This window comes from Phyllostomus hastatus, unplaced genomic scaffold, assembly GCF_019186645.2.
Source record: "Phyllostomus hastatus isolate PE091 unplaced genomic scaffold, TTU_PhHast_1.1 phas_scaffold_78, whole genome shotgun sequence".
NCBI classification, from domain to species: domain Eukaryota; kingdom Metazoa; phylum Chordata; class Mammalia; order Chiroptera; family Phyllostomidae; genus Phyllostomus; species Phyllostomus hastatus.
In genome coordinates this window covers 6352629-6377894 of record NW_025334041.1, presented here as the reverse complement: position 1 = coordinate 6377894, position 25266 = coordinate 6352629, and the positions used below count along the sequence as shown (strand labels likewise).

Below are 25266 nucleotides of genomic sequence, written 5' to 3'. Positions count from 1 at the left end.
AGTTGGAGCCGGCAGCTTGGCCGTCCCGGGTTATTTTTAGAGACGAGAAGCCCACCCCTGGCCATCACGCGTCCTTCCTGGCCTCTGCCCGGTGCAGCCGCCGGCCGGCTGGGATCGGGACGTCCACCCACCCCACCCCACCCAGAAGGCCCTGCTTCCTCATTTTGGTGTCTTGCCAGCCGTCTTCCCCGAAGTCATTACCGGTCATTGACCTCTCTTCCCCAGAAACATGCTAAGCGGTTTTTGAACTTGAAATGGTTTCTCCCTTCGCTTTTACTCGGGGCCCCGAGAGTTCCCTCAGTGGGACCAGGCGGTCCTGAACCGCACGACGCCTGGAAGGGAGCGCACTGGTGTGAGATTAATGCAGCGTCCGGTTGGTTACCTGGGGCAGGCCCCTCAGGGACTGGTCCTCAAATCAAGCCTGTGCCGGGACCAACAAGAGTGAGTTGACCGGGCGAGGGGCCGGGGCCCGGGGTCAGCCACTGCTATGGCTTTCATTTAGAACCTGAAGTCGAGGGTTCAGCCCGGAGTCCCCGCCTCAGTGCAGCCTTCCTGGCACAGCTGCACAGGTAAGCGTGGGAGAAGGTGTGGCCGCTGGAGAGATAGGGCCGGGACCCCGGACTCACTCAGGAGCCGCTGCCCCCCGGCCTGCTGAGTCCTCCCTGTTACGGCCGGGACCGAAGGTGGCGTTGGAGGGGGCTGGCTGTCATTTGCTTTCCGCAGAGAGACTTTCAGCCCACGGTGGCAAAGAGCAGTCAGCGTGGGGGGTGGTGAGCAATGCGTCTGGTCACCTGGTCCCTGTGAGCCATCCTCGGAGCTGTGAGTCTGGGCCCCGCTGCCTAAACCAGGCCTTGTGCCCTGTCCATCCCGGACGGCCCAGATGGCCACTGCGGGTCTCTGACCACATACCCTTCATTCTGTGTCTCCACTGCGTGACTCAAGGCTGTTCTTTTTTGTTAGTCTGAGGGAGCTTATCCTGGTGTGTGGCCAGAGAGCACAGCCTTTTCTGGTCTGGGAGTCTGAGATCCTGAGGCTGTTGGTGACCCCTGACCTGTGCCCTTGAGAATAATGCACAAGCAGCTGTGGGAGGTCAAGGTCAGGGGCCCCCAGCCTCTTCCAGGTCGTCACGGTCCCTGCAGTTGGAGTCCCTCACCTGCACCAGCCCTGCCCAGGCCAGGTGGCTCTGGGCACCCGGCCCCCGGCTCTCACCTGCCCGTCTCTGAAAGCAGCGCACGGGAGCTTTGCATTGCAGATGCGATTTTTATTTTTAAACGCTGGGAGTGATGGTGTGTGAGCAATGACGCATTGGCAGCCAGCTAATCTGTATTGTGTAAAAACACACAAACCACAAATTATTTTTAAAGAGGAAGAAAGCACAAAAACAAATGCAGCCAGCTCCTCGCGTCACGAGAACGGAGGGAAAAACTCCGCGAGAGGCGTTTCTGAGCGGCAGAGGGAAGGCCGGCGTGACCGGCACGGCCGGGCAGGAACTCGCACTGGCTCTCCTTCTCTGGGGTGGCTGCCGGCTCCTGCCTTCGTCCGTAACTTCCAGGGCACTGATGGTGGTGGTGCTGGTCTCCAGGCGCGTGCACTCCTCCTTTCTCTTTGCTTCAGTTGACTCTGAATAACTTCTGTGTCCACACTGAACAGCACGGAGAGCTGACGTACACAGCCTGCTGTGATCACGGACTAATCAAACCTGGGCCTCGAGCCGTACAACCGCATGCATTGAACAACCGCGTGCATCGAAGGCCCACACCTCAATGCTAGGAAACGCTGGCTTACTAAAGTCCTGGACTTTCACATAACCCAGCTCCTCTTGTATTATTAAAATCTAGCGGTAGAAACGATACTCCTGGGACCACCATTGGAACAAAATCGTGTCTCTGTGAATGGAATCAGAGACCTTCCCAGAGGAGGAAACACAAGCCTCGGAGTGGGAAGGGTCCCTTCTCCCCCGCCCCTCCTTCACGGGGCTGGCTGGGCTGCACGTTGTCCCCGAGGACGGGTGGTGCCCGGGTGCTCCCGGGCCGGAGCAGAGGCCGTGGCGCGGGACTGCTCCTCCGTCCCCCGTGTGGGGCTCGGTCGTGGGGGTGTTGGCGGAGGGGCAGCCTGGCCCACCGCTCACTGCGCCCACGTAGGCAGTCCAGGCCTGACCCTGCTGGGCTCTGACCGGTGTCTACACTGAGGAAACTCCGGGTCTAGAGCCGGAAGCAAGCGGGGCACACGGTGGGTCGTCTGCTGCAAGATTGCTCACCCAGTCTTAGGTGGGTGGGTGGGTGGGGGCTATCAGGGAAGGGCCCCGGAAGAACCGGTAATGAATGCCAAGATCTGAAGAGCCAACCGAGAGGAGTCAGACGAAGAAGAGGCTCAGGGAACAGAGTCCCAGGGAGGGGGAGAGCGCAGAGGCCTGAGGACCAAGGTCGAGCGTGGCTGGAGCACAGGGAGAAGGCAAAATGGGAGCGAGACCAGGCTGGACAGGACGGGAGTGGCCCCTTCCTGCTGGCTTGGGAGGCCACTCAGAGGGTTACCCGAGGGCAGGGGGAAGTCCCGGACAGACAGACCAAAGTTTCATGTTCTGTGCAGCGCAGTCTTCTTAACGCATGCCAACAGCCATGTTTTCTAAGAGGAGTTCAGGGCTCCGGGCCAGCAGTGGCCGCTGTGAGTGGTCACTGACCTGCAGCAGACCAGCCCACCCATTCTCCTACACCCTCTATGGCTTTTCCAGAGTAGTTGTCACCTTCCTCCAAGGTGGCTTTTGGGGCCTGTCACCCTGCTGTGGCCTTGGGCATAGCGGGTGGGGCTGGAAGAGCTTCACCCAGAGTTTCTGCCCCAGCCCTCAGGGCCGGAAGCCCCCGCTGACCGGAGCCTCGCCAGCCCTGTTTTCTTCTCTGTGGCTCTGAGCTCCACGTGGTGGGTGCTCTTCATGCCAGCCGACCCGTGGCTCCTTCTGCTGGGAGGCCAAGAAAGGTCTGAGTTCGTGTGTGAGGGGCCTCAGGTTTCTGGTCACCCCCGGGTGCAGATGTTGCCGCTGAGTCCCGGGTTCGGCCGGCCGCCACTTGGAGTGGTGTCGCCTCGCTCTGCATGCCGTCCGGTCCCCGAGCTGGGCCTCCTTGGGAACCGCACAGAGGTCTATCAGGCTTTCAACTGGAATTCCGGCCCAGAAATTCAGGTTCACTCTTGGGAGCTGGGCACGTGGCGTTTCCCCTCTGAGGAACATGAGGAAAGTTCTCCCGAAGCTGTAGGCCTTCCCGGTGCTCAGCGCGCCCTGCCTCAGAGCCGGGACCCAGGGTGCCACGCCTGTGGCGCTTCCTGGGGTGTCAGGAAACTGCGTGGCCTCGGCTTTCTGGTGTGGGGACTGTCTAGATGATCCGTATTTTCTAGAAGGCACAGATATCGTTATTATCATTAGTATTAACTCATTTTCCCTCCCTTTAGGATCTTACCTTTTGTCATCATCGGCATGGCCCTCCGAGAGGGGAGGAGGGGGGTTTGCTGGGAGAGGGCAGGGCACGGCATCTGCAGGAAATGAGGCCTCCTGTCTGGGACGGACCATGACCAGTGGTGGTGATGTCTGGGATTTAGAGTCCGTGGCTTTCTGGGGCTCCCGGGGCCAGGTGTACAGAGTCTAGTGGGTAAGGGAGAAGTGGGGAGCACAGCCTGTCCTCGGGGAGGTCCGGGCTCACACCCCATTTTCCCTTTCCTGGCTGGGCGATGGCGTCTCAGTCTCAGCTGCTGCTGCGCTACACGGGAATCACAGGCTTTCTGCAGGGGTCCGCAGCCCCGGCCTCTAGGGAGGGGAGGGGCCCTTGCCCTCGGGTGGGGGCCGCAGGACCTTCAGACCCCAGAGGCCATGGGTGCCGGTGACAGGTGACGAGCTCCCTCCCTCACCTGTCCTACCAGGCTGTCACCGGGCCGGCCCTGAGGCACACCACACACAGCACCTGGCCCGTGCAGGCACCTGTCGGGGACGGCTGTTACTCGTTACCTGGTGGAGCTCGAATTCTGCCTGCTCTCTCCTGAGCTGGGCGGGTATTTCCCCCCACACCCCACTTCCCTCAGCATGCCCAGCTTCGCTCTGGATTCAGAGCCCAGTTCCGGAGAGAAGAACTTGCTGGAAAGGAGCCGTTACCTGTGCATTCCCGTTTTCCGGCGCTGACGCGCCACCAGGTGCTAGATTTGCCCTTCAGCGCAGGTCGGGAGGCTAACACCTCGGGGTCTGTTGTTCGTGACTTTGGTTTACTTGTCCCGGAGATGACCTCTCCACCCAGCCCCACTTGGTGCCTGAGGCTGTCACGGCAGATTTGCTGGAGTCCCCGCAGGGCAAGTCGTCTGCAGGTTGTCTCTTGTGTCGTCGTCACCGGGCTGCTCCCTGGTGTGGCCAGATCTCCGAGTTCTGTCCCCGCTCACTGCCCCTGCAGCCCCGAGGCACTCAGACGTGGCGTGTCCCGGAATCACCTGCTCAGACAGCTGGGAAGTCTCCAGGTGTCTCCGTGCACATAGTTGGCAATGACAGAGGGGACAGGAGAGACACCTGCAGACACCACCGTAACGGGACGCGGCCACCTCCGGTCTCTCCTGATGCCACGTCCTGGGGAGAGGACAGCCTCTCTCCTGCGGTATTTTCGCCGTGACACGTCATCTGGATTCAGCCCCGAGGAGACAGCCAGTAAACCACACGAGAGGGGCTCTGCAAACAGCCGGCCAGGACTCTTAAGCTGTGCAGGGTCCTGAAAGACAAAGCCGGGCAGCGGGACTGTCCCGGGTCGGAGGACGCCTAGCAGACATGGGACCGAACGCAGGGTGGGACCGGGACCAGAGCCTGGGGCGGGACCAGGAGCCCGGCGGGCGGGCAGCAGTGGAACGCGAGTGTCCTCTGTAGGGTGGCTAACGGTATCGTGTCACCGTGGGCTCCCCGATCTGGGTGATGGCACTGTGTTCTGTAAGATGTTAACTTCAGGGGGAGCTGGGGGAAGGGTCCCGGAGTCTCTTCCGCACCGGGGTGTGGAGAAACGGGCTCAGGGTTTGGCACTGGAAAGGCCGGATCAGGGTTCAGATCCTGCCTCCAGCGATAACGCCCTGACAGTCGGGACAGTCGAGTCACCTGTCCGAGCCTCCGTTTCCCCACCTGAGGCGCCGTGGGCACCCACGGTCCGTAGTCCTTCCCCAGGAGGCACCTGGGTTTTCCTCTTCCCCGCCTTCCCCCACCTGCCCCTTCCTCCGCCGCACACCCTCTCGGGTGGGAGTTTCAGGAACCTGCACGCGCACTTGTGCAGAAGGTCCAGCAAGCCGGCTCTACACGTGAGAAACTCGTTCTCGCCAGGTGAACCGTGAGGAGGGCTCGCGCCCCGGTCATCCCGCCTCGGCCACCCTCGGGCCAGCTCGGGCCAGCTCGGGCCGCCTTTCAGATTCCTGTGCAGAGGCGCAGCTCCCAGTGGCAAGGCCTAGGGCGGTGTCTAGGCCCCGTCCAGTGGCTCTGACGTGCGGCCGTTTCAGCGGGTCCTGGGTGGTCACAGGGTGGCTGCACCTGGACAGGAAGGAGCTCAGGAAAGCTCTCAGGTGGGCGTTCTCCTGCCACGCACCTGCCTCTCCCCTTCCCTTTCCTGCGGGTGAGCGGAGGACGGTGGAAAACCACCAGACTCTGAGGAGGCAGTCTGGGTGATCCCTTCCCCAGCCCCTCCAGCCGAGGGCTCCGAGGCCGTCGGCTCTTACGGGAAGACCGCATCGTCGCGGTCAAGGCTGCCACATGGGAGTGGCCGTTATCTGCTGGGGGTGGGGGGGAGGGGATGGGAATGTGGCAGTGAAAACAGACCCAGACCCTCGCTTGCAGGAGCCGAAAGCAACCAGCCAGGTGGTTTAATGCAAAGTAGGCAGGGGGCCAAAAATTGCCACTCTCTCACTTTCTGACTTGAAATAAATGTCGTGAAAAAGAATACGTCTTACTACGAACATTTAGACGAACCAGGAAAGCACAGAGAATGAAGGACAGTTGTGCTTCGTGCTGCCATTCGGAGTGGCTGCTCCTGGAGCCTCAGCAGACGCGCCTCCCAGCCCTGTGTCCCTGTGTCCCTGTGTCCCGTGCTCACAGATAAAGCTCGTGTGTACAAGATTGGGATCACGCTGATGCACAGCTCTAGAAACCACTTTTCCCCCCACTTGATACTATTTTAGTCTTTCCCCCTTGCTGTTAATTGTCCTTTTGAGCAGTCCAGTGGCCGCATTAGACAGGGGTGTGGCGATTCCCCTGAGAACGGCAGCAATGACAAAGGTGGCGACGCAGATGAAGAAGCTTTGTGCAGTAGTGCCCCCGCGTGCACAGGCACCCTTGATCTGAAAATATTAACTGGAAGGTTCTAGAAATGAACAATGCATAAGTTTTTGACTGCGTGGGATCCTGAGTAGGGTGATGAAGTCTGGCGACAGCGCACTTTGTCTTGCCGGGGACGTGGCTCTGCCCTTTGCCCAGTGTGTCCCACCCGGTCATGCTCCCCGTCCCTTGGTCACGACTAAGGGGACCGTCTGGGTGCTCAGATGGACAATGGCAGTACTGCAGCGCTTGCACTTGTCATGGCCCCAAAGCCGTTCCCATAACTTCCCTCACACTGTATGGTTACAGCTGCTCTGTTTTGTATGAGTTATGGCTGTTACTCTCTTTCTGGGCCTGACCCATACGTTAAACTTTAGCATACGCACGTATGCATAGGAAAATGCATGGTATACACAGGGTTCGGTGCAATCCGCGGTTTCAGGCACCCACGGGGGGAGGGGGGCTTGGAACGCATCTCCTGCAGATAAGGCTGTGTTCGAAGCTTTACCCATAAACCCCTTTTACCTCCACACGGCCCCGTGAGACAGGTCCTGTTGCTGTTCCCATGTAACCTTTGTTGTTTGACATTAAGCTTGTCCTGTAAAAATCTGTATTTCATACAACTCAGTGATAAGCATCCATCTCTAAGCATACCCACGTTGCACCGTAGGTCGCTGCTGGGTCCGGGGTCTGCGTGGTTCAGAGCTTGGGTGCATGCTCCTTGTTGCCCTAGAGAATAGGTCTCCCCTCTCTGTCCCTTTTGTTTGGTCTGGGGGTGGCCTGCGAGGTGACAGAAAGGGGCCCTTGGGTGCCTGCCAAGTGTCGCAGCTTGGGGGATCTGGAGAGGGAGCAGGTCTTCAGTCCCGAGCCCCCAGATCCCGTGCCTGGCCCTGTTATCGCTCCGCATTGTAGGTTAATTTCGGTCTCCTGGTTTGGAGCCTCCCGGTGAGGCTGAGCGTTCCTTGTGGGCGGGACCATTTCCCAGTGTCCCCCGCGGGGCACGGGGTCTGTAAATGTGTGTCCACTGAGCAGAGAGGGGGAGACAGTGTAAGTGAATATGGCAGGTTTTACTTGTAGCTGAAACAGATTTTGGAGGGGGTGGAATCTGACACGCCCCCCAGAGCAGGTCCCCACGGAGCAGGCCTCCCGAGAAAGCCCACTGGGTTGTGTGGGTATGGGTCAAGGTGCTGACCTTGGCACATGGAGCTCCCCGAAGTTCAGGCTCTCTGCCCATCTGGTGCTCCAGAGCATACTGGGGATGAAGTCTGGGCGTCCCGAGCCTGGCCAACAGACGGGGCCGCCTGGGTGCAGAGGCTGGGGTGCCGCCGGCCTGGGTGTGCCTCCTCCCCGCCCCATATCCTGGAGCTCCTCCGTGGAGTTCCTGAAGTGTAGCAAATGTCTGGCGGCTACTTCCTGGCGGCCAGATCCGGTGCCAGCCCCTGCGGGTGTAGGGACAGATAAATCGTGGGTCATGCCTTCTGGGAACCGGTGGGAGACCATCCTGTCCTGGTTCTAAGACAGCGTAAAAGGTTAGGGAGCCGTGGTCCAAGTTCGTCTCTGTTCCCAACTGTGGCCTGTCCACACAGGTCACCCCGGGCCCTCAACCCCGCTCATTCCCCTTAGGGAGAGGGTGAGACAGTGCGGGGTGGGCAGGCGGAGGGGGCTGGCGGCCGAGCAAGCGGGGCAGACGGACATCCTGTTTCATCAGGAGCAGAGTCCTGGAGGGGCAGGGTGTGAGCTTTCTGCCACACCCTCCCTTTCGTACTATTAGTACTATCGGGACTTTTCCTTTTATAATGAGAACGAAGCCTCGTATTACTTATATAAGGAAAACAATTTAGAAGATAAGCTACAGATAAAAATACTCTGACTCCAGACTCTCCGGAGACGCCCCTCCTTTGAAAACTGTCTCTCGTCTGAGTCGCTGACACTGATTGTTTTGCGATGGGAAGATACAGCTTCGCCTGTGACACAGGGGGAGGGGGGAGGCCACACAGGCTTTCTGGTCGCTCCTGGGCTTTGCAGAGGGTTTCACGTTTCATTGCCCCATGGCGGCCCTCTCAGCGCTGTGAGGGGGAGGGGGAGGCGTTGGTCTCAGGGTGAACTGGAAAACGAGGCTGCCGGTGAAAAGCCCGGAATGGGATTCTCCCCTCGCCCCCCGCCCCCGCAAGGGAAGTGGCCTTAGAGTTCGAATCGTGTATTTAACTTTTGACGACGGGAACAGAGTCCCAGTGTGAGCGGGCTGTTCTGCCGGGACAGGGGAGCTGAGTTGCATGCGGACGCCAGATCTCTGGCTGTTTCATAACGTTTTGGTGCTTCCACGGAGTGGCGTGTCCTGCAAAGAGGGGTCGGGGCAGCACAGAGCGGCAAAGACAAAACCCCACAGAAACCCTCTCTCTCCGACGCTGGAGTAATGGGGCTCCTGACCTACGTATGGGTGGGAATCCGCCGGCACAATGAGCTCGTGCTGCCGGGATGGGCTGGATCGAGGCCACGGCGCCCAGCATTCGCACGCCGGCCCTGTGCTCATTCAGGCCCAGGCGGCAGGCGGGCTGCTGTCCCGGGACGGCCGGACCGCCCCCAGCCCGCCCACAGGGCGTCTCCTGGCACCAAGAGCCTGCTGGAAGGCCGGGCGGTAAAGGGGCTGAATCCCTGGACGGAGACACTGACTGGGGAATGGGATTTCATCATGAGACTCCAAGACGTGGAGACAGCCCAGGTGTCCTTCGGTGGACCGTGGGGTGAGGAAGACGCAGTACGTGAACAGGATGCAGCGTGCGCGGCCCTAAGAAGGGGCGGGATGCTGCCGTTGGCGCCGACACCGGTGGACCTCGAGAGGACCGTGCCGAGTGGGATCAGTCGGAGGAAGAAGTCAGGGGACCCTGTGATCTGCCTCACGTGTGGGATGAAAAGCAGAAAGCAACAAATACGCAGACAAATGAGACCCACAGGCACAGACAGCAACAGTGTGGTGCTCACCAGAGGTCAGGGGAGTGGGGGGAGGAGGAGGAGGGGAAAGGGGTCGCATATACGGTGGTGACAGGAGGAGACGGGGCTCTGGGGAGAGAGCACACAGTGCAGTGCACAGGTGATGTGTCGTAGAGCCGTGCACTCGAAACCTGTGTACCCTCATTAACCGATGCCACCCCGATACAGTCGATCTAAAAAAAGAAAAAGAAGAATCCCGGGAAGTGAGCTGACCTTGGGCTGCGGGGCTGGGGAGAGCGAACAGTCTAGAACCTCGCTGCCTGACTGAAGTACCACGTGCCATCGCACAGCCTCAGACAGAAAGGACAGTTTAATAAAAAGGTAAGCCAAAACAAGCGGCATTCATTCCAATAGGTTTTACTTAACCCAATGTATCCAAAATAGGAAGACCCAGCGTCGACGCACATCATCAGTGCAGCCTTGTACGTGCCTTTCGTGTGGTTTCGGAAACCTGGTGTGCGGTGTCCCCTGCACAGCACGTGTGAGTCTGAGCCCGTCACCCGGAGAGTGTGCGTGGCGGTGCGTGCCCACGGCTGCCTTGTAGGTGAGGGCAGGTCTGGAAGCCGAACCCCTCGGCGCCTTACAGCGTCCGCTGGGGAAGCAGCCACGATGCTGTTAGGGCCCCTGGGGTCCCTGCAGCATTCAGGGTAGGGCCCCTGCAGCTTTCTTCTGCTAGTAAAAAAAAAAAAAAAGCTTTCAACCTTAATAGGTGACAGTAATTCTTCACATTCTCACAGGCCTTTTCCGTGACAGGATATTTTTAGTGCGTTGTCCTTCACACCTAAAACTCCATGAAGGAGGCAGGCAGGCAGGCACCGATGCCTCCTGCAAACGTGTATGCATGTCTGTCTGCACCGGGTGCGGGTCCCCACCACACCTACAACTCCTGGAGCTCAGATTCCGGTGCAGGAGGGGAGCCAGTCACCGTGTGCGTGTGGTCAGACCTGGAGTGGGACCGTGAGCGGGGAAACGCCTCGCTTCTGCCCAGGAGGTCGGGGGAAGGTCTTCAGAGGAGGCACGTTTGAGTGACAGATGCGGCATGCGGGGACCTTTGCTAGGCAGGTCAGTAGGGGTGAGGGGGAGGCACATCCTGAACACGCTGCATCTGGGCGAGGACTCTGAGCCTGGAGTGTCCCTTTCCCGGCCCGGACACCAGGCATTCCCAGGACGGGGGCCTGCAGCTGGGGTGAGCCGAGCTGAGAGCAGCTTCTCGCCTGGGCAAAGAGGTTCCGGGGCCAGGTCTCGGGGAGGGAGAGGGTGGTGGGAGGGTCCCTACCCCGAAACCCGCTGACCTGGTGACCTCAAATCCTTGCCTGTGTGACTGCCGGCTTTTGCTTCGAGATCTGGAATAAGAATGTTTGCATTCAGCTCATGCATGCAGAATGTTTGCAATGTGTGGTATCCTTACACGGAGGTTCTGTAAGGATGCACAGTTGTCGTTATCTGGGGGTTTGGGGGGCGGAATCCCCCCAAATCCCCGGAATCCCAGCTTCTGGTGTTTCCAGCCACAGGTGAACTGACTGCCCATGTGGGACCTTGGGGCAGGATTTTCACCCGGGCAGGGAGCTGCTTGCCCTTTGTCCACCCAAGGCCCTTGGCCACCGCGAGGGCAGGACAGAGCCAGCGCCACACGCCCTCCAGGAATGGCGAGCCTCCTCTGCACTCAGCAGTTTTATTTTTATCTCATCAGCGTGTTCCTCTTTTAAAAGTGTGAATCCTAGTGACCCGAAAGGGCTGTCGGCCTGGGCCTGGGCCCGGGCCAGCGAGACCAGGTTACTGCAGTTCACAGGCGCCCTGGGCTGGGGGTGGGGGGGACAGCAGGGCTTCCCACTGTGGCTGGTGGGGGCGCGTGGGGCACGCTCACCCTTGCAGGGGCAGCAGTGGCCCGCCTGTCTGACGGGCTCTCAAACTGGGAAAACACTCTGCCCAGTGCAGGCTGGGGCCTGCGTTCCCCTCCCTCATCCCCTTCCTAGCAAACCCTTTGAAAGAACAAGCCAAGTTTGCAAAGTTCGGATGCTAATATTTAGAAACACAAAATCCAATGCGGACAGCTCTCCGAGTTTGTCTGTTGGTAGACTTCAGGCCCGCTGGCTTTGGCGTTCACGCAGGTGAGGCCGGCTGAGACTTCACTGGGGCCAATGAGCCCGAACAGCGGGGTTTCACCGAACAGCGGGGTTTCATGCTCCGGGGTGGGGCACCGTCTGGGGGTGGGGGGATGGGAGCTTCCCCTGGAGCTGAGTGGTCAGCGGCGGCTGTCCTCGGCTCCAGGGGCGTCACATGGTGGAGTTTAGAAACAGGAAGGCAGATGACCTGCCCAAGCCTTCTGCCGGCTGACCCCTGAAACTCACATGAGTCCCAGGGAAGAAAGAATAGGATTTGGGGGCCCCTTACGCTGCGTGAGGGCCAGTGGTAAGTACATTTTTTGCACAGGCCCAGGAGTTGCACACAACCGTTGTGCGAGCTCATCATCGTTAGAAGCATTTTTCCTTCCGTGGGGAAGTGGCTGTGCAGGTGCGGTCCCTGGGCCAGCAGCATCACCGGGGAACTTGCTGGAAATGCAGATTCTCAGGCCCCGCCCGCACTCTCCAGAACGGGGATCCCGCTTTGTTTGGGGCGGTGGTCAGGCAGCTTCGTGTGCATCTCGGATGCTTCCCCGTTGCTGGGTCTGCTGGGGGGCTACGGGTGCCACAGGCCAGAGGGCCCGTGTGGGCTGCACGTGCTCAGGCCGCGTTCGCGGGTGGTTTGCGGGCAGAGCCGGGGCGGGAAGCTCCGTGCTCCTGAGCCTGCTGCCGTCTCTCCTTGGGACTTGGGGGCGGCTGTGGCCACAGGAGCGGGCTGGTCGGAGTCCTGGCCGCAGAGCTTTCCATTTCATCATGACTCACAGGAGCTTCTACCCTACGGAGCAGCTAATGAAAATGCGGCCGGAAGACGGTGCCGCAGGCTGGGGGCTTGAACGACAGAGACTGATCTTCTGGGATCTCCAAGTCTGGGGTGGAGGTGTCAGCTGGGCTGGTTCCTTCCGGGGCCTCTCTCCACAGCTCCTCGGTGGCTTACAGTCATGGTCTTTCGTCCGTCCGTGCGCCTCCGTCCTCGCCGCCTCACCTCGTAAGCACACCCTCCCTGGGTGAGGGCCACTCCACTGGCCGTGGTTTAACTTAGTTGCCTTTTCAAAGACCCTGTCTCGGTTCCAGTCACCTTGTGAGTTACTGCCAGGGGCTAGGACTTCAACACGTGTATTTTAGGGGAGACGGCATTCAGAGTCTCGGGAGAGGAGCTGCAGGGGGGCCTCGGGGGCCGGCCCCAGTGCGGAGGGTGCAAGGCTGGGGAAGGTGGGCTCCGGCGAGGTCGGTGCAGAGGGCCGCGTCAGGGCGGGGCCGGGGCAGAGGCAGTGCGGCCTGCCCCTTGAGGGCAGCAGTGGGCCCTGGAGAGGGGTAGAAGCCTGACAGGTGGGAGGGGCCACACAGAGCATGGGGCAAGCATACCAGGGGGAGAAGGGGGGCATCTTGCAAAGTGGACGTCATGGCTCAAGGTCAGCTGGGCTGAGCACTCTCTGCCTGGGACGTGACTTTTTAGACAGTCTGCACAGGAAATAGATGTCCTGTTTGAGAAAGGACAGTGGCGCCGGGTCACCCGGCCCCTTCCCTGAGTCACTGGGAGCCTTCCCATGGAGCCCTCTCGCCAGGGCTGCTCGGGGGATGCTCAGGTGTGTCCCGTGTCCCGTTGGCTGGGTTGCAGCCCTCACGGGAGTGTCGTTCATAGTCGGCCAGCACACTCTGACCCCGAGGTCCCCAGGGAGGGTTCCCAGGCTGCTGCGTCAGCCTCTCCCGGGGTCTCGTTAGCAAAGCCAGTCCTCGGGCCCCCTGCCGGACCTGCTTCGGGAGGAAGCTCTGGGATGGGGCCCAGCGGTTCGTTTTAACGACGCTCCAGGCGATGTTCCCTGAGGCCCCAGAGCCACTGTCCTCGACCCAAAAACACAAGCAGCCGGTCGTTGGAAATGAACCCAAGAGCCTCCAAGGGGCAGTGTCTTTTTTCCTTCCCCAGCATCCCGGAAGAAAGCCGTCCGTGCACTGAACCCTGGAGCTTGGGGAGCTGGGCTGCCAGGCGCAGAGGCCCCTGTCTCACGGGGGCATCTTTCGTGTCGGGGGTGGCAGTCTCTGCCAGGGTCCCAGGCAGCCTTCCGGGCCTGACTCCCTCCCTGCACGGGTCGGAGCCAGCTGGTGGTATTTGGGGGAGGACTGGGGGGCGGGAAGCAGGAGGGAGGGGGCCTCCTGGGCCTCCCTGAGTTCTGTAGTTTGAGTTGAGGACCATGAGGGGCCGAGGGTCAGGATTCCCACGCAGCAGCTAGAATGCGTGGCAGCGGCACCGGGGGACCTCTGCCTTTGAAGACTGGGTAAGATGCTGTTGCGTAACGAAAACCAGCCGCAGCCCGGCCACCGTCCTCCCAGGGACTAGGCTGGGTCACCGAGCCCCTAGTGCTCCCCAGGGTGCCCTGGAGATCAAAGCTTGGCAGCCGTGGCTGCTGCTGTTACTGGCAAGGGCCTTGACCTCTGCCGCAGCCCACACTCATTGCTGGACGCGGGGAGTGGGTTTTCCCCTCTGGTAGCCAGGAGGGACAGACTTCCAGAGGCCAGCCAGATCCCCAGCCGTCTGCAGCTGACTCCGGAAGCCAGCGGTGAAACGTCACAGGCAGCCGAGGCTCTCAGCACAGCAGAAGTGCCCGTCTGTCCCTGCTGTGGATCCCCACGCACCTTCGGCAAGCCTGTGATCACCGGGCGGGGCCCCTCGCTGTGTGTGGCGGGGGGGTCTCGCTGTCTGGGGGGTGTGTGTGTGTGTTCCCGACTGTCCTGTGCTGTTGAGCACAACAGCTCCCGGGACTGGGGTGGCTGTGGCCACAGGAAAGGTCTCAGTGAGGATCTGGATGTTCTGGGGACCCAAGGCCGGGACTGGCCCCCGATGCCGGGGCTGTCCCTGGGCCAGGGGAAGAGCCTGCGTCCCTCTACAGTGTCACTGCTCCCCTCTGGAAAACCTCCAGGTTCCCCTGCAGCCTGCAGAAGGGGTCCAGTCTGCCTGAATTCTTCCTTGTTCCACATGCTTGGATAGGCGAACCTTCCCCAAACCGCCGGGAGGAGGGAGACCCATGGGCGGAGAAGCCCATGATTTTGAGTCAATGAGAAAAACTTTCCAGGCACTCTCTTTAAAAATTTTTTTTTTCCTTTCCAGTGAGTGGGCTTTAATCACACTGTTGCCAGCTGGCGGGCCCCCACACAGATCATTTTAGGCAAAATATTGATAGTCATTACTGATCGAGAATATTCGGTAATCTAAAATTGCCAGGCACACTATTCCAGTGTCTCCAGAAAACTGTACCCATCGAACAAGGGAGAGGGATTTCAGCTAATTCCTAGAGGTCTGACTGTTCACCGCACCGGGCTGCAGGGCTCCCCGGCCGGACAGCGTCACCTGGGTGCTGGCAGCTGCGTCCTGGGACACCCTCTCCCCCGCCCATCACTCACCCACCTGATCATTCCGATGAAAGAATTGAAATTGGCCAGTGAGAGTTCAGTTTCTCTAGTGGGCAGGTCAGCGTGAATTTAAGCAGCATGATAACACCTCTTCCATCCTTTGGATTAGGGAGGATTTACAAAAATTATGCAGGGCAAAGGGGCGAGTGAGTCGTGCAATGGCTGGTGGAAGTCTCCCTCTGCAAAGTGATTTTGCAGAAATTCTTTAAAATCTTCAAGCCCTGGCTGGTGTGGCTCAATGAATTAAGCACCCACCTGTGAACCAAAAAGTTGCTGGTTCGATTCCCTGTCAGGGCACATGTGTGGGTTGTGGACCAGGTACCTGGTTGGGGGCATGCAGGAGGCAACTGATCGATGTCTCTCTCACACATGGATGTTTCCCTCCCTCTCTTTCTTCCTCCCTTCCCCTCTCTTTAAAAGTAAATACATAAAATCTTTTTAAAAAATCCTCAAACCGCACAGAGTCCTTGAACTCCTGGAAACTTATTGTTTGAAACAAAGGTATTCAGAAAGTGATACATGAAAACTTTGGTGCAAAGGTTTTCACCAAAGTGCTGCCTAGAAACAGTGAAAACTTTCAGATAGCCTTCATGTCCAACAAAGATGATTCCAGTGTATATCTATGTTTGTATCTACATGTATGAGTATATCGCCATTGAAATTACACCAAATAATAATGACAAGGAATCGTGTCCATAATGACCATAACTTATAATTTAATGGCAATTTAAAGATAATAAAAACAGCACACACAATATTACTTCAACTTTATAAAATGGGTATATTTAATTTTTTTTAGTCTAAAAGGATGTGCATCCAATTGTTAGTGGTATTTCCGTGTAGCAAGACTATGGCTGATGTGTCTTTTACTTTTCGCTCCTTGCGTGCATGGGCGTGCATGTGTGTGCACGTGCGTGTGTGTCTTCTCTAAATTTTCTGCAGTAGTGGGCATTCTGTAAAGAACTCTTTTAAAAAAAGCAAATAAGAGATTCCTGGGAAATCTGCCCTCATACCCGCCGCTTTAAACAACTGCCCGCCCAGAGAATCTTACTGGCTAGTCCGTGTCGCAAGGCGGTGGCCGAACGCTTGCTTTCTGCTGCTTAACGAGGCTGCCGCCTCTGACACAGCCCAGAGGTGACTGACGTCCCTGTGGCCTAAGGGGTGAAAGGTCCCCAGGGAAAGCCAGACGAGGGATTTTGGCCGGAGCACTGGGAGGGAAGCACAGACCACATACTGTCTTAGATAACTTTCTAATTTCCAGTGTGTGCTGAAAGGGAAAAAAAAAAAGTTCTCACACATGCCATTAACTGCTCCTACTCTTTCCCAGAAAAATAAACCAGGGAAGTCACTAAGTTCTTAAGACGGTGGTGAAGAGTCACTGCAAGCAGCAGGAAGGAGCCTGGCAGGGCTTCTGCGACACTCGGGTTGTGACCAAGAGTTGGGGGGTGGGCGGGGGTGGGGGTGGATGTTTTAAGTAGAGCTGAGGATGCGGTTTCACGTTGGGGTTGGGCATCTGCAGGGAGAGGTTCGGTTGGAAATCAGGGGCGATCCTTCGAGGCCAGCCTGTGTGCGAAAGATCAGAAACCAGGTCACCGGGCCGAGGCTTACTCTGCAGCGCATCGGAAGTGACGGGTTGGCGGAGGGTGGTGGCCAGATGTGTGAGGCGGCGGACACGGCGAAATGCTAGCGGAGATGGAGTGGGTGCCCCTTCGAGGGAGAGGGGCCTGGGTCTGCTCTGGACTTACAGTGCTAACTGAGGACGAGTTTGATCGAACTAGTGTGTGACAGCAGGGACACTGCGCGTTCCGGCTTCGCCGTGAAAAGGCTCAGCGCTGTGAAATTTGGGCGGAGCGGGGATTCACCTCTACGGAAATATTTCCAGATTGCTGATCAAGCTTTTAGAACCTACTTATGTGGCTAAAATACCAGTCTGAGTCTTAGGGATGAAAATGGCATATTATTTTTAGTTCCAAAGAAGAGAAGAATTGTGTACCAGATGGTGTCCGGATCAATTCAAATGAAATATTAATGGCTGTCACTTATTGACTATCTGTACTTGAAGGCAATGTACTGTATAATAAGGGCCATTTCGTTGAATCCTCACAAGGACCCTCTTCTATGGTTAGAATCAGTGTCTTGATATACAGACAAGAAAACCCAAGCTCTGGTCGATTGCTGCCTTGGTCCTCACAGGCGTCCCCACAGCGCCTGGCCACTCGTGTACACGTGTACACCTGGTCACTCCCCGCCGCATTATCTTTTATACCCTCTTCACCATGAGGCCCCTTACTAAACTGTATAGTTTATCATGTATTAGCTCATGATATGTACTGGAAATATCACGCATTACACGATCACTGGTCTGCTGCCGACCGCTCCTCACCGACGGTATCCTGGATTTCGTGCGCAAAAGGCTCACAGGAGCCAGTGGTGCATGTTTCTTCTTGTCTGTATGTTCCGTCACATCAAGCTGGTGGCTGGCAATGGGCCATGGTGGGAGTATTGACACCAGGGGAACTGGCGAGTGCTCCAGCTCCCGCCTCGCGCCCCCCCCACCTGGGGCCAGTGGATAAACCTGTATCAGCAGACCGCTGCCCTCCCCCTCTCACTGGAATGGGAGACTTCCTCTTGTTCGTTGGCTCTACCTTGGGTACCAGAGCTACACCTGGCATGTAGTAGGCGCTCAGTTAACACCTGTTGCGTGAATACAGAGCAGCAAGTGTTTTGAAACTGTGCAGACCTGGGCTCCGTGCCCAGCCCTCGTGTGGGCCTTGCACCAGCCACCAGATCCCTCTGCAGCTGTGACATAGGGGTCGAAACCCCCGCCTCCTCAGTTGAGGACAAGATCTCCCAACGGCAGGAGTAAGAAAAACGAACACTGTAGCACGTGGGTCACATAATCAGTGCCGGAATGCCGTGTAGCTGGACTCTGACTCTACCTGGAATCTGCAGTTTGTTACAGCTCTGCCTGCCCTCCAGGAGAAGCTGAGGTGCAGGAGAAATAGCGTGAGCCTTGCTTAGTGGCATCTGACAGCAGGAAACCACGGGCTAATGGCACCCTCCTCCTCCTCCTCCGCTCCGTCCGTTCGGTCTGCATTTCAGTCTGTCCCCCGTCTTTCCGTCTGAGCTTCCCAGGGAGAGAGTCGCCCAGGGCCCTGCGGTCTTATCTCCTGCAGGTGAACCATGCCGTTAACCTTGTAATGAGCTTTCCTGTGGGACCTCAGACCTCGGAGGAGGTTCAGTGTTTCAGCTTTCTCAAAAGTGGTACGTTGAAGTCGGCACTCGGCTGCCGAAGAAATAAGCGCAGTGTGGAGAGGTGCTTCCCAGCCTCAGGCAGGAGCCGCCTCCCCTCCCCCCAACCAGCGTCCTCTCGTGGGTCTGGTCCTCTTCAGCTGTTTTCTGTTCAAGTCAGGCTTCCTTGCTTCCGGCTGCCCCAGGGGTTTGTGGGTACAGAGATTTCCAGAAGGTGCCGTCCTGATCCTGCTCGGTGGGGCTCTCCGGGAGCCGGGATCTGGGGCGCCTGCCAGCCACTCAGGAGCCTGGAGGCTTGAAGCAGGCCCTGAGGAGCAACCTGCCACAGAAACAGCTTCTCTTTGGGGTACTTCTCCCCACACGGAGAATGAAGAGCCCAGCAGTTTGAGGAGGAGCCAGTCCTTCGTTTGCTGAACAAGCTGGTGGCTGAAACAGGAGACCGGGTGTCCTCCTCCCCTTCAGAGACGCCATCTCTGGAAGCGTTTGGCTGCTGCTGAAACCATCTTCTTGTTCATCGGAAGGGCACAGGCTGGACCCTAGTTCCAGGCACCCTGTGCCTGTGCCCTCCTGATCTCTCCCTGAGACACCCACGATGACCTGGCAGAATAACGAAAACTCACAGGCCAGCAGCAAAAACGAGGCCTCAGCGGATGATGATGATGAGGCCAAAAGAACTGGACGGAGGGAGCCAGCTCACCTCACAGAGGTTCATGAAGAGGCACCCACACTCAACACCCCCACTCCCACCCACCCCCCACCCCCCCCAGAAACAGGCAGCAAGTAATATATACCTTCTCCATTGCTAGTTTCTGACCCGCACACTTGTAGCAAATTCGACCTGATTGGCCTTCCTTTTCTACCCTGAGTTACTGCTTCAGACGTGGGTTCTTCTAACCCATCTCTTTGCTTTGCCCTCCCTCCCTTCCTTCCTATGTCCAAGTAGAGAAGGAAAACACTGGAGCACGATCCGATGGGACATGGGGTAACTGGCATGATTCCAGCACGTTCTAGTAAGTCTACGGCCCAAAAGGAAAGTGCTTCCAGCAGGGTGCCCTGGTTGCTGTGTATGCTGGGAAATAGGGTGCTTTCTGTCTTGAGTTGATTGACAGTCTCGGAGGAGGCAGCCTATCTCACAGAGCGAAGGTTCCGAGTTGGCTGGAAGCTGTGCCCTTCGCCCTGTCCCTCTGGCAGCAGGTCCAGGAAGGTGACTCATTCTTTACACAGGTGGTGGGGAATGGAACCACAGTCAGCTCATCGTACTGCTTGCTGGAAGTCTGCGGCCTCAGTAAGCTTTTCCTTGTTCAGGGATGAATAGAGATTGTTTTTTTAAAAGTCTGTGGGAAAAGTCCTGCAGAACAACGGAAAGGCAACAGCTCCCGAAGACCCAGAGGCCATGTCTACTTTTGGAAAATCCTCCACAGCAGGATCCAGGAGAGGATTCCGGGAAAATGTGTGGAATCCTCAGCATCCTAGAAAAAGGCGTTGGCCTCCCTGGGGCAGGAACAGAAAAACTTCAGGAAAGGATGGGTGGATGGGAAAAAGCAACAGGAAGAACACTTTGAAAGGGAGATGGATTAAATAAGGGAAATTTTAGAGAAAGCAAAATCCAAGAGAACTGAAATCCAAATGACCGAGAGTATAGAAGAATATTAACATGCGGTAGGCTGCATAATAGCCCTCCAAAATATCCACACCTGAATCCCTGTACCCTGTGAATGTTCCCTTATACATTAAAAAACAAACAAACAAACAAACAAAACCAACACAACTCTGCACGTGTGATTCAGTTAGTTAAGGGTTTTCAGAGACAGAGAGGTTATCCTACCTCTGGGCAGTCCCTGAATGCCATCACTAGTGTCCTTATAAAAGATGGGCAGAGGGCGATTCGACGACAGAAGAGAAAGCAGTGAGGCCACAGAGGCAGGGGTGGGAATGATGATGCGGCCACAAGCCAGGGAGTGACAGCAGCCACCAGGAGCCAGGAGAGGCAGGGATCCAGTTCCCCCGCAGACCCTCCGGAGGGCGGAGGGCGGAGGGTGGGTGGCCATCTCAGCACCTCGATTTCGGCCCCCTGGTACTGATTTCAGACTTCCGGCTGCCAGGATTTCTGTGAGTCGTCACGTCTGTGATCTTTTGTTAGAGCAGCAAGAGAAAACAGATGCACAGGCTGTGGAACATCACATCAGTGATGTGAGCGGAAGAAAACAAAACTGGAGAAGCGGCTCTGGAAGAAAGAGAGAAACAAGAGGCAGGGCTGTAGACCGGAAGACGGGACTGGCATTGGTGTTGGGGTTGGTTGGGGTTGGGGTCAGCAGTCAGGCTTGTCCGGTGTAATGCCCCCCGACCCGATGAGAGACTGCCCATGAATTCCAAGGGCTCCCTCCCCACATCTGAACAAGCTCAGGGAAAAGAGACCCACGCTGGGCACACGACGAAAAGGAGACGGAATAACAAGGATAAAGGGGTGGGGGGACATTCCATAAGCATCCAGACAGAAAAGAGGAACGAAAGTCAAGCTGACCTGAGACATGTTCTCTGTTCTCAGCGCGTCCGTGTTTGCAGAACCTGCCGGGAGACGAGGACACCAGGGAGTTGCGTTTTTTTCTCTATTCAGACCCCAGACCCCGTATGACTCCCAACCAGAGGTGGGGTCTGGGAATCTGACACATTCAACGTTCTGATTATCAAGGAAACTCACAAATGGTCTGCACAATTTGGGGGGTTACATTATAATCCAACAATTTTATACTCAACCGAGTTACCTTTGGCATATGAAGCTCAATCCCCCCAAATTTCTCAGCTATGCAAGGGCTTGGGAAAATATACAAACCTGTTCCTCTCTTTAAAATTTCCTTTAAAGCTACGTTGCAGAACCTCCAGAGGGACGTGAACTGGAGCTGAGGAGTAGCTAGCGTAGGTCCTGGAATCAGTAACACTAGAGTACGATTTAAGTTCGTATTAAAGGTCTGGTGAGCAAACAAAGGCAAATGTCACGAGTCGTTCTCGGGACCGGAGGTGGAAGGGAAGGCCAGCAGTGCGCCTGTCTTCCAGACGCAAACCCCGGACTATTGTCAATGGGGCTCAAGCGGAAGAGGAGATAAGGTTTGCTCTGCGGCTCCTGTGAAACAGGTTGGCACCGAGAAAGTGGTTCCGTGCATTCTGATCTTTAGAGAAGTGTCAGCGGCTGGAGAAAGGGCCTGGGTAACCTTGGTACCACCTGCCCTTGCCTTCTGTTTCTCCAGCGTCGCTGTCGTCCTTCCCTGCCATCGGGGTGTGTCACCTGGCCCCTGCCCCATCGCCACTTGGAGTTCTGTGACAGACCCCACTGTGGTGGATGCCACCGGCAGGATAGCATGTCCGCCCTCGGGCTCCTGACCCCCTTGGAGCTTATCTGGCAAATGTTGACCGCATGCATTCTAGGTCTTCCTCGGCGTTGCCCACCTTGACTTTGGAACGTTCCCTTCCGTGGCCATTTTTCTAGAGAAATCACTGCTTTGGTGTGAGGTGCCTCTCTTTCTAAAATCAGGAAACATATCCTCAGGTGAGAATTTAAAGGAGGCAAGAAAGGAAGTGAGAGATGAGATTTCCTGCCAGGTGAGACGCGAGGCGGGTCGAACGGAGGATTTGGCAAACAGGTCTGCTGCTCCCTCGTGTGCAAGACTCCCTCCCAGGGAGTGTCCGGTGTGCTGGGAGAATCGGATACCAGAAATGGGAAATAAATACTCTGCACTTGGAGAGTTTCCCATAAGGAAAGAAATAACATTACGATAGTTATGTAACAGGAAACATCTCGAGTGCGCCTTAGGACCGCAGCCGTAAGGAGGCAAAAATAACAAGCACGGCTTCCTGAAGAAATCCAGCGTTGGGAGCAGCCGTCACGGCAGCTTCGAGTTCACATGCGCTGTCTTCATCGTGTAGATGGGCGTGTCCTGCCTTCTTCTCCCCATCTTCTCCGTCTTTTCTCCCCTGGCCCCGAAACAGTCTTGTCTCGTGCTACCGGGTTCAGTAGTGTCAAAATGCCTCATTTCCCCCCTGCCCTGCCCCATTCACCTCTCCCCCGTGAGTACTGTTTGGTATTGTTTCTAGAGCAGGTGTTAAACCAGTCTAATCTCATGCGACAAACTTCAGGAGGTTGGTGGCGGCTCCCCGGAGTGTTGACAAGGCTTCCGAAGCTGTGTCCCAGTTCGGAGGGGAACATTGCCACGAGGCGGGTGGAGAGGGGTGGCGAGCAGCAGTGCACTCGCCCAGCGTTTGCCACCCTCGTTCGGGAGCCAAGCAAAGTGGCGAGAGCAGGGAGTAGCGTCCTTCAGGCTTTGATTGAAGGGAGAGTCCACCAAAGTCATTTCACTGTCATTTCATTCAGAGCCTGAGACCGTTGGTTCTGGACTCACGCTCTGCAGTGGTTTGAACGGAGTGCCCTTCCAAACGGGGAGAGAAAGAGGGCGGAGTATCTTCACAGGGTTCAAACCTATTAATATCTGATATCCGATCCCACCCTGGCCTTCAGGATCGGGAAGCGGGGCAGGAACAACGGACTATTTAAAACATCCACCAGTGTAAATATTTTCTGTGGTTAATGCAGAAGCAATTTAAGCTTCTGAAAGCTGAGCCGCAACCGGAGTCTCCTTAGCATAGACGTTGCCATCCAGGCTGGTACCCGGGAACCCAGACTCGCGGGCTGGGGGAGTCAGGGCGAGCTGCGGCGTGGGCCGTAGCTGCGACCGGCCACAGGCTCGCTGAGGGGCGGGCACCCGTACGGAGGCGCGGAGCACGATCCACCGAGGGAGAACTCTTGTTGGGCTCCTTGGAGACGTTCTTTTTCAGATGGAGGGACCGAGGCTTGGCCGTCGATTGTGCCTCTCCCGGCCGGAATGGGTGGGCTATCGTAGGGGCTTGGCGGGTGGGCAGCATGGCCCCACGCGCTGGTCAGTCACTCTCCCTTGAGTTCTTCCCGCGGTCAGTTATAGACTCTGCGCATGGGGTGGCGGGGAGACCCTCGAGCCCCCAGCCCCAAGGAGCCTCCATGCTGGTTGGAGGGAACCGACAAAAGGACTGCAGCGAATAAATGCCTTACGGTCCCAGTCCTGCATGGAGACAAGAAGGCACGCGGGCCAGGGCCGCTGCAGGGAGAAGGCGGCCTTTGCGTTTGGACCGAATGATGCAAGGGGTCGGGGTGGGTCTTCCGAGGTCTCGGGGAAGACCCTTCCAAGTCAGAGGCACAGCGAAGCAAGCGTGTCCAGGAGACGGAGGGAAGTCAGTGTGATGGAGCGGAGGGAATGCCCGAGTCCAGTCCCCTCGCCGCGGTGTCTGCTGAGTCGGTGGTGGTGGTGGTGGTTTCTTGTAAGCCTTTCAGACTTTTAGTGGCTTCCTGGAGTGGCTTTTAAGTGAGTCACTGCAGCGGGTTGGATAGTGCTTGCTGAGTTTTATAGAGAGTACCAAGAATTTGGTGGATTAAGGTGACTTTGTCATGGGCATGACCCCTTGTGAGAGAGGTGTGGGGACCAGGTGGGGCCCCTTTCTGCTCCGGAGAGCCTGTGCAGGTGGCGGGGGTCGGGGGCACAGCGACCGGTGACCACAGGCAGACCAGCTGTGCAAAGAGGGAGCATGCTGGCCCTGTCAGCGCTGACCCACTTCCTGGACAGTCTCGCTGAACTCTCCTGCCTCCTCCCGTGTGCCGATGAGCCCAGCCTCGGCGGCCTGCTCCTTGTGACCATGAACATGTCAGAAGCCACTTGTCACAAAAGGAAAACACCTTCCTGTGACCCCTCCACTGCTTCCGAATGCTCTCATCTCGGCTGCTGCTGGCTGCAGTGCGGGCCCTGGCCCCTCGACAGGACCTGGCGGCCCCTCTCTTGGTGCCTTTGCCTGCGCTGGCCCTCTGTGGGTCACCTTTGTCCCCAGGCCCCTTCCCCTGGCAGAGCGTACTGGGTCCCTCCTCTGGGAAGCCCACTCTGACCCCTGGTGGCCCGGCTCCTCTCCGAGTCTCAGCCCGTCCGCGTGGCGCACTGCACCTCCCGCTGTGGCCTCCAAAGGGCCGTGAGCACCTAGTGGGCAGGGAGTGTGTCAGCGTCATCGTGTGCCCTCCACGGCCCGCACACAGTAGGGCGCAGTCCATGGGCAGGAAGCCGAGGAGCGGCTGAGCGGGCCTCTTTGTAAGCCGATATTTTAGCTCTCTGCTTGTTGTATCACCACAGGGACCACAGGGCAAAGTTAACACAGAACACGGGCGAGTATTTCCCTGTTTGCAGTCCTCTGAATTCATTCCCATTCTTGACACGAAGCAGCTATCCATTATTTTAAGGGTGTTTTTTTTTGTCATGAAATGCACATAACATACAATTTGCTATAACTTTTTAACACTTCCAAATGTCCAGTTCCGTGGCATGCAGCGCGTTCACATTGTACAGCGGTCACCACCCCGTCCCCAGAGCTGTTCTGTCCTCCTACACTGGAGCTCTGTCCCCAGTAAACACGGACTCCCATCCCCCCACCAGTGCCTGGGAACCCCCTCCTACTTCCTGTCCCCATGAACCTGATGCTCTCGGGACCTCACACAGCGGGAGTCACCAAGTATCTTTCCTTCTCCGTCTGGCTTAGTTTGTCTCATACTGCCCTCAAGGTTCACCCATTTGCAGCCCCTGCCAGAATTTCCTCCTTTTTGAGGCCGGATCACATTGCACGGTGTGTGAGTGCCAGACTTTCTGTATGTGCGCATCCTCTGATGGACATTTTGGCTGTTTCCACCTTTTGGCTGTAACGAACAGCACTGCCAGGAACACGGGTACACGTACCTGTTCGAGTCCGTGTTTTCAACCCTGTGGGGTATTTGCACTTCTATGATTTAGAAACGGTTTTGATAGTTCTGAAATGGTCACCGCCAATCAAACCCAGGGTCGCCTGATGGTGGGAGGTGACGCAGAGATGCAGGCTGACACGTCAAACTTCTGTTCTGGTGGCCTGGGTGATGCTTGGTGACGTGAAATGGTTTGTTTTCAAGTGTGGTTTCAATTTTCTCTTACAGCATCAAGCTTCTCGCTGTGCAAGAGCTCCTTGACAGAGAGGCCTTGGAAAAGGTAAATGTTTTGTTCTTCCTACCCCACACCCACAACCTGCGAGTGGAGTGACACACGCCGGAAAAATTCAGCTCCTCTCCTATTCTCAACAGTCAGCGCACCGTGCACATTTTTAATCAAAACC

The 25266-nt window shown here is 57.2% G+C and overlaps 1 protein-coding gene across 2 annotated transcripts in view; it reads left to right on the top strand.

Annotated features, from left to right (window-relative positions):
- Positions 1–25266, top strand: part of EEPD1 (endonuclease/exonuclease/phosphatase family domain containing 1) — a 75857-nt gene that overhangs the window by 24432 nt on the left and 26159 nt on the right. For both annotated transcript variants that reach the window (XM_045828560.1, XM_045828558.1), the window contains exon 3: positions 25091–25142. In XM_045828560.1, the coding sequence (XP_045684516.1) occupies positions 25091–25142 (52 nt within the window). The remainder of the gene's footprint in view (positions 1–25090; positions 25143–25266) is intronic.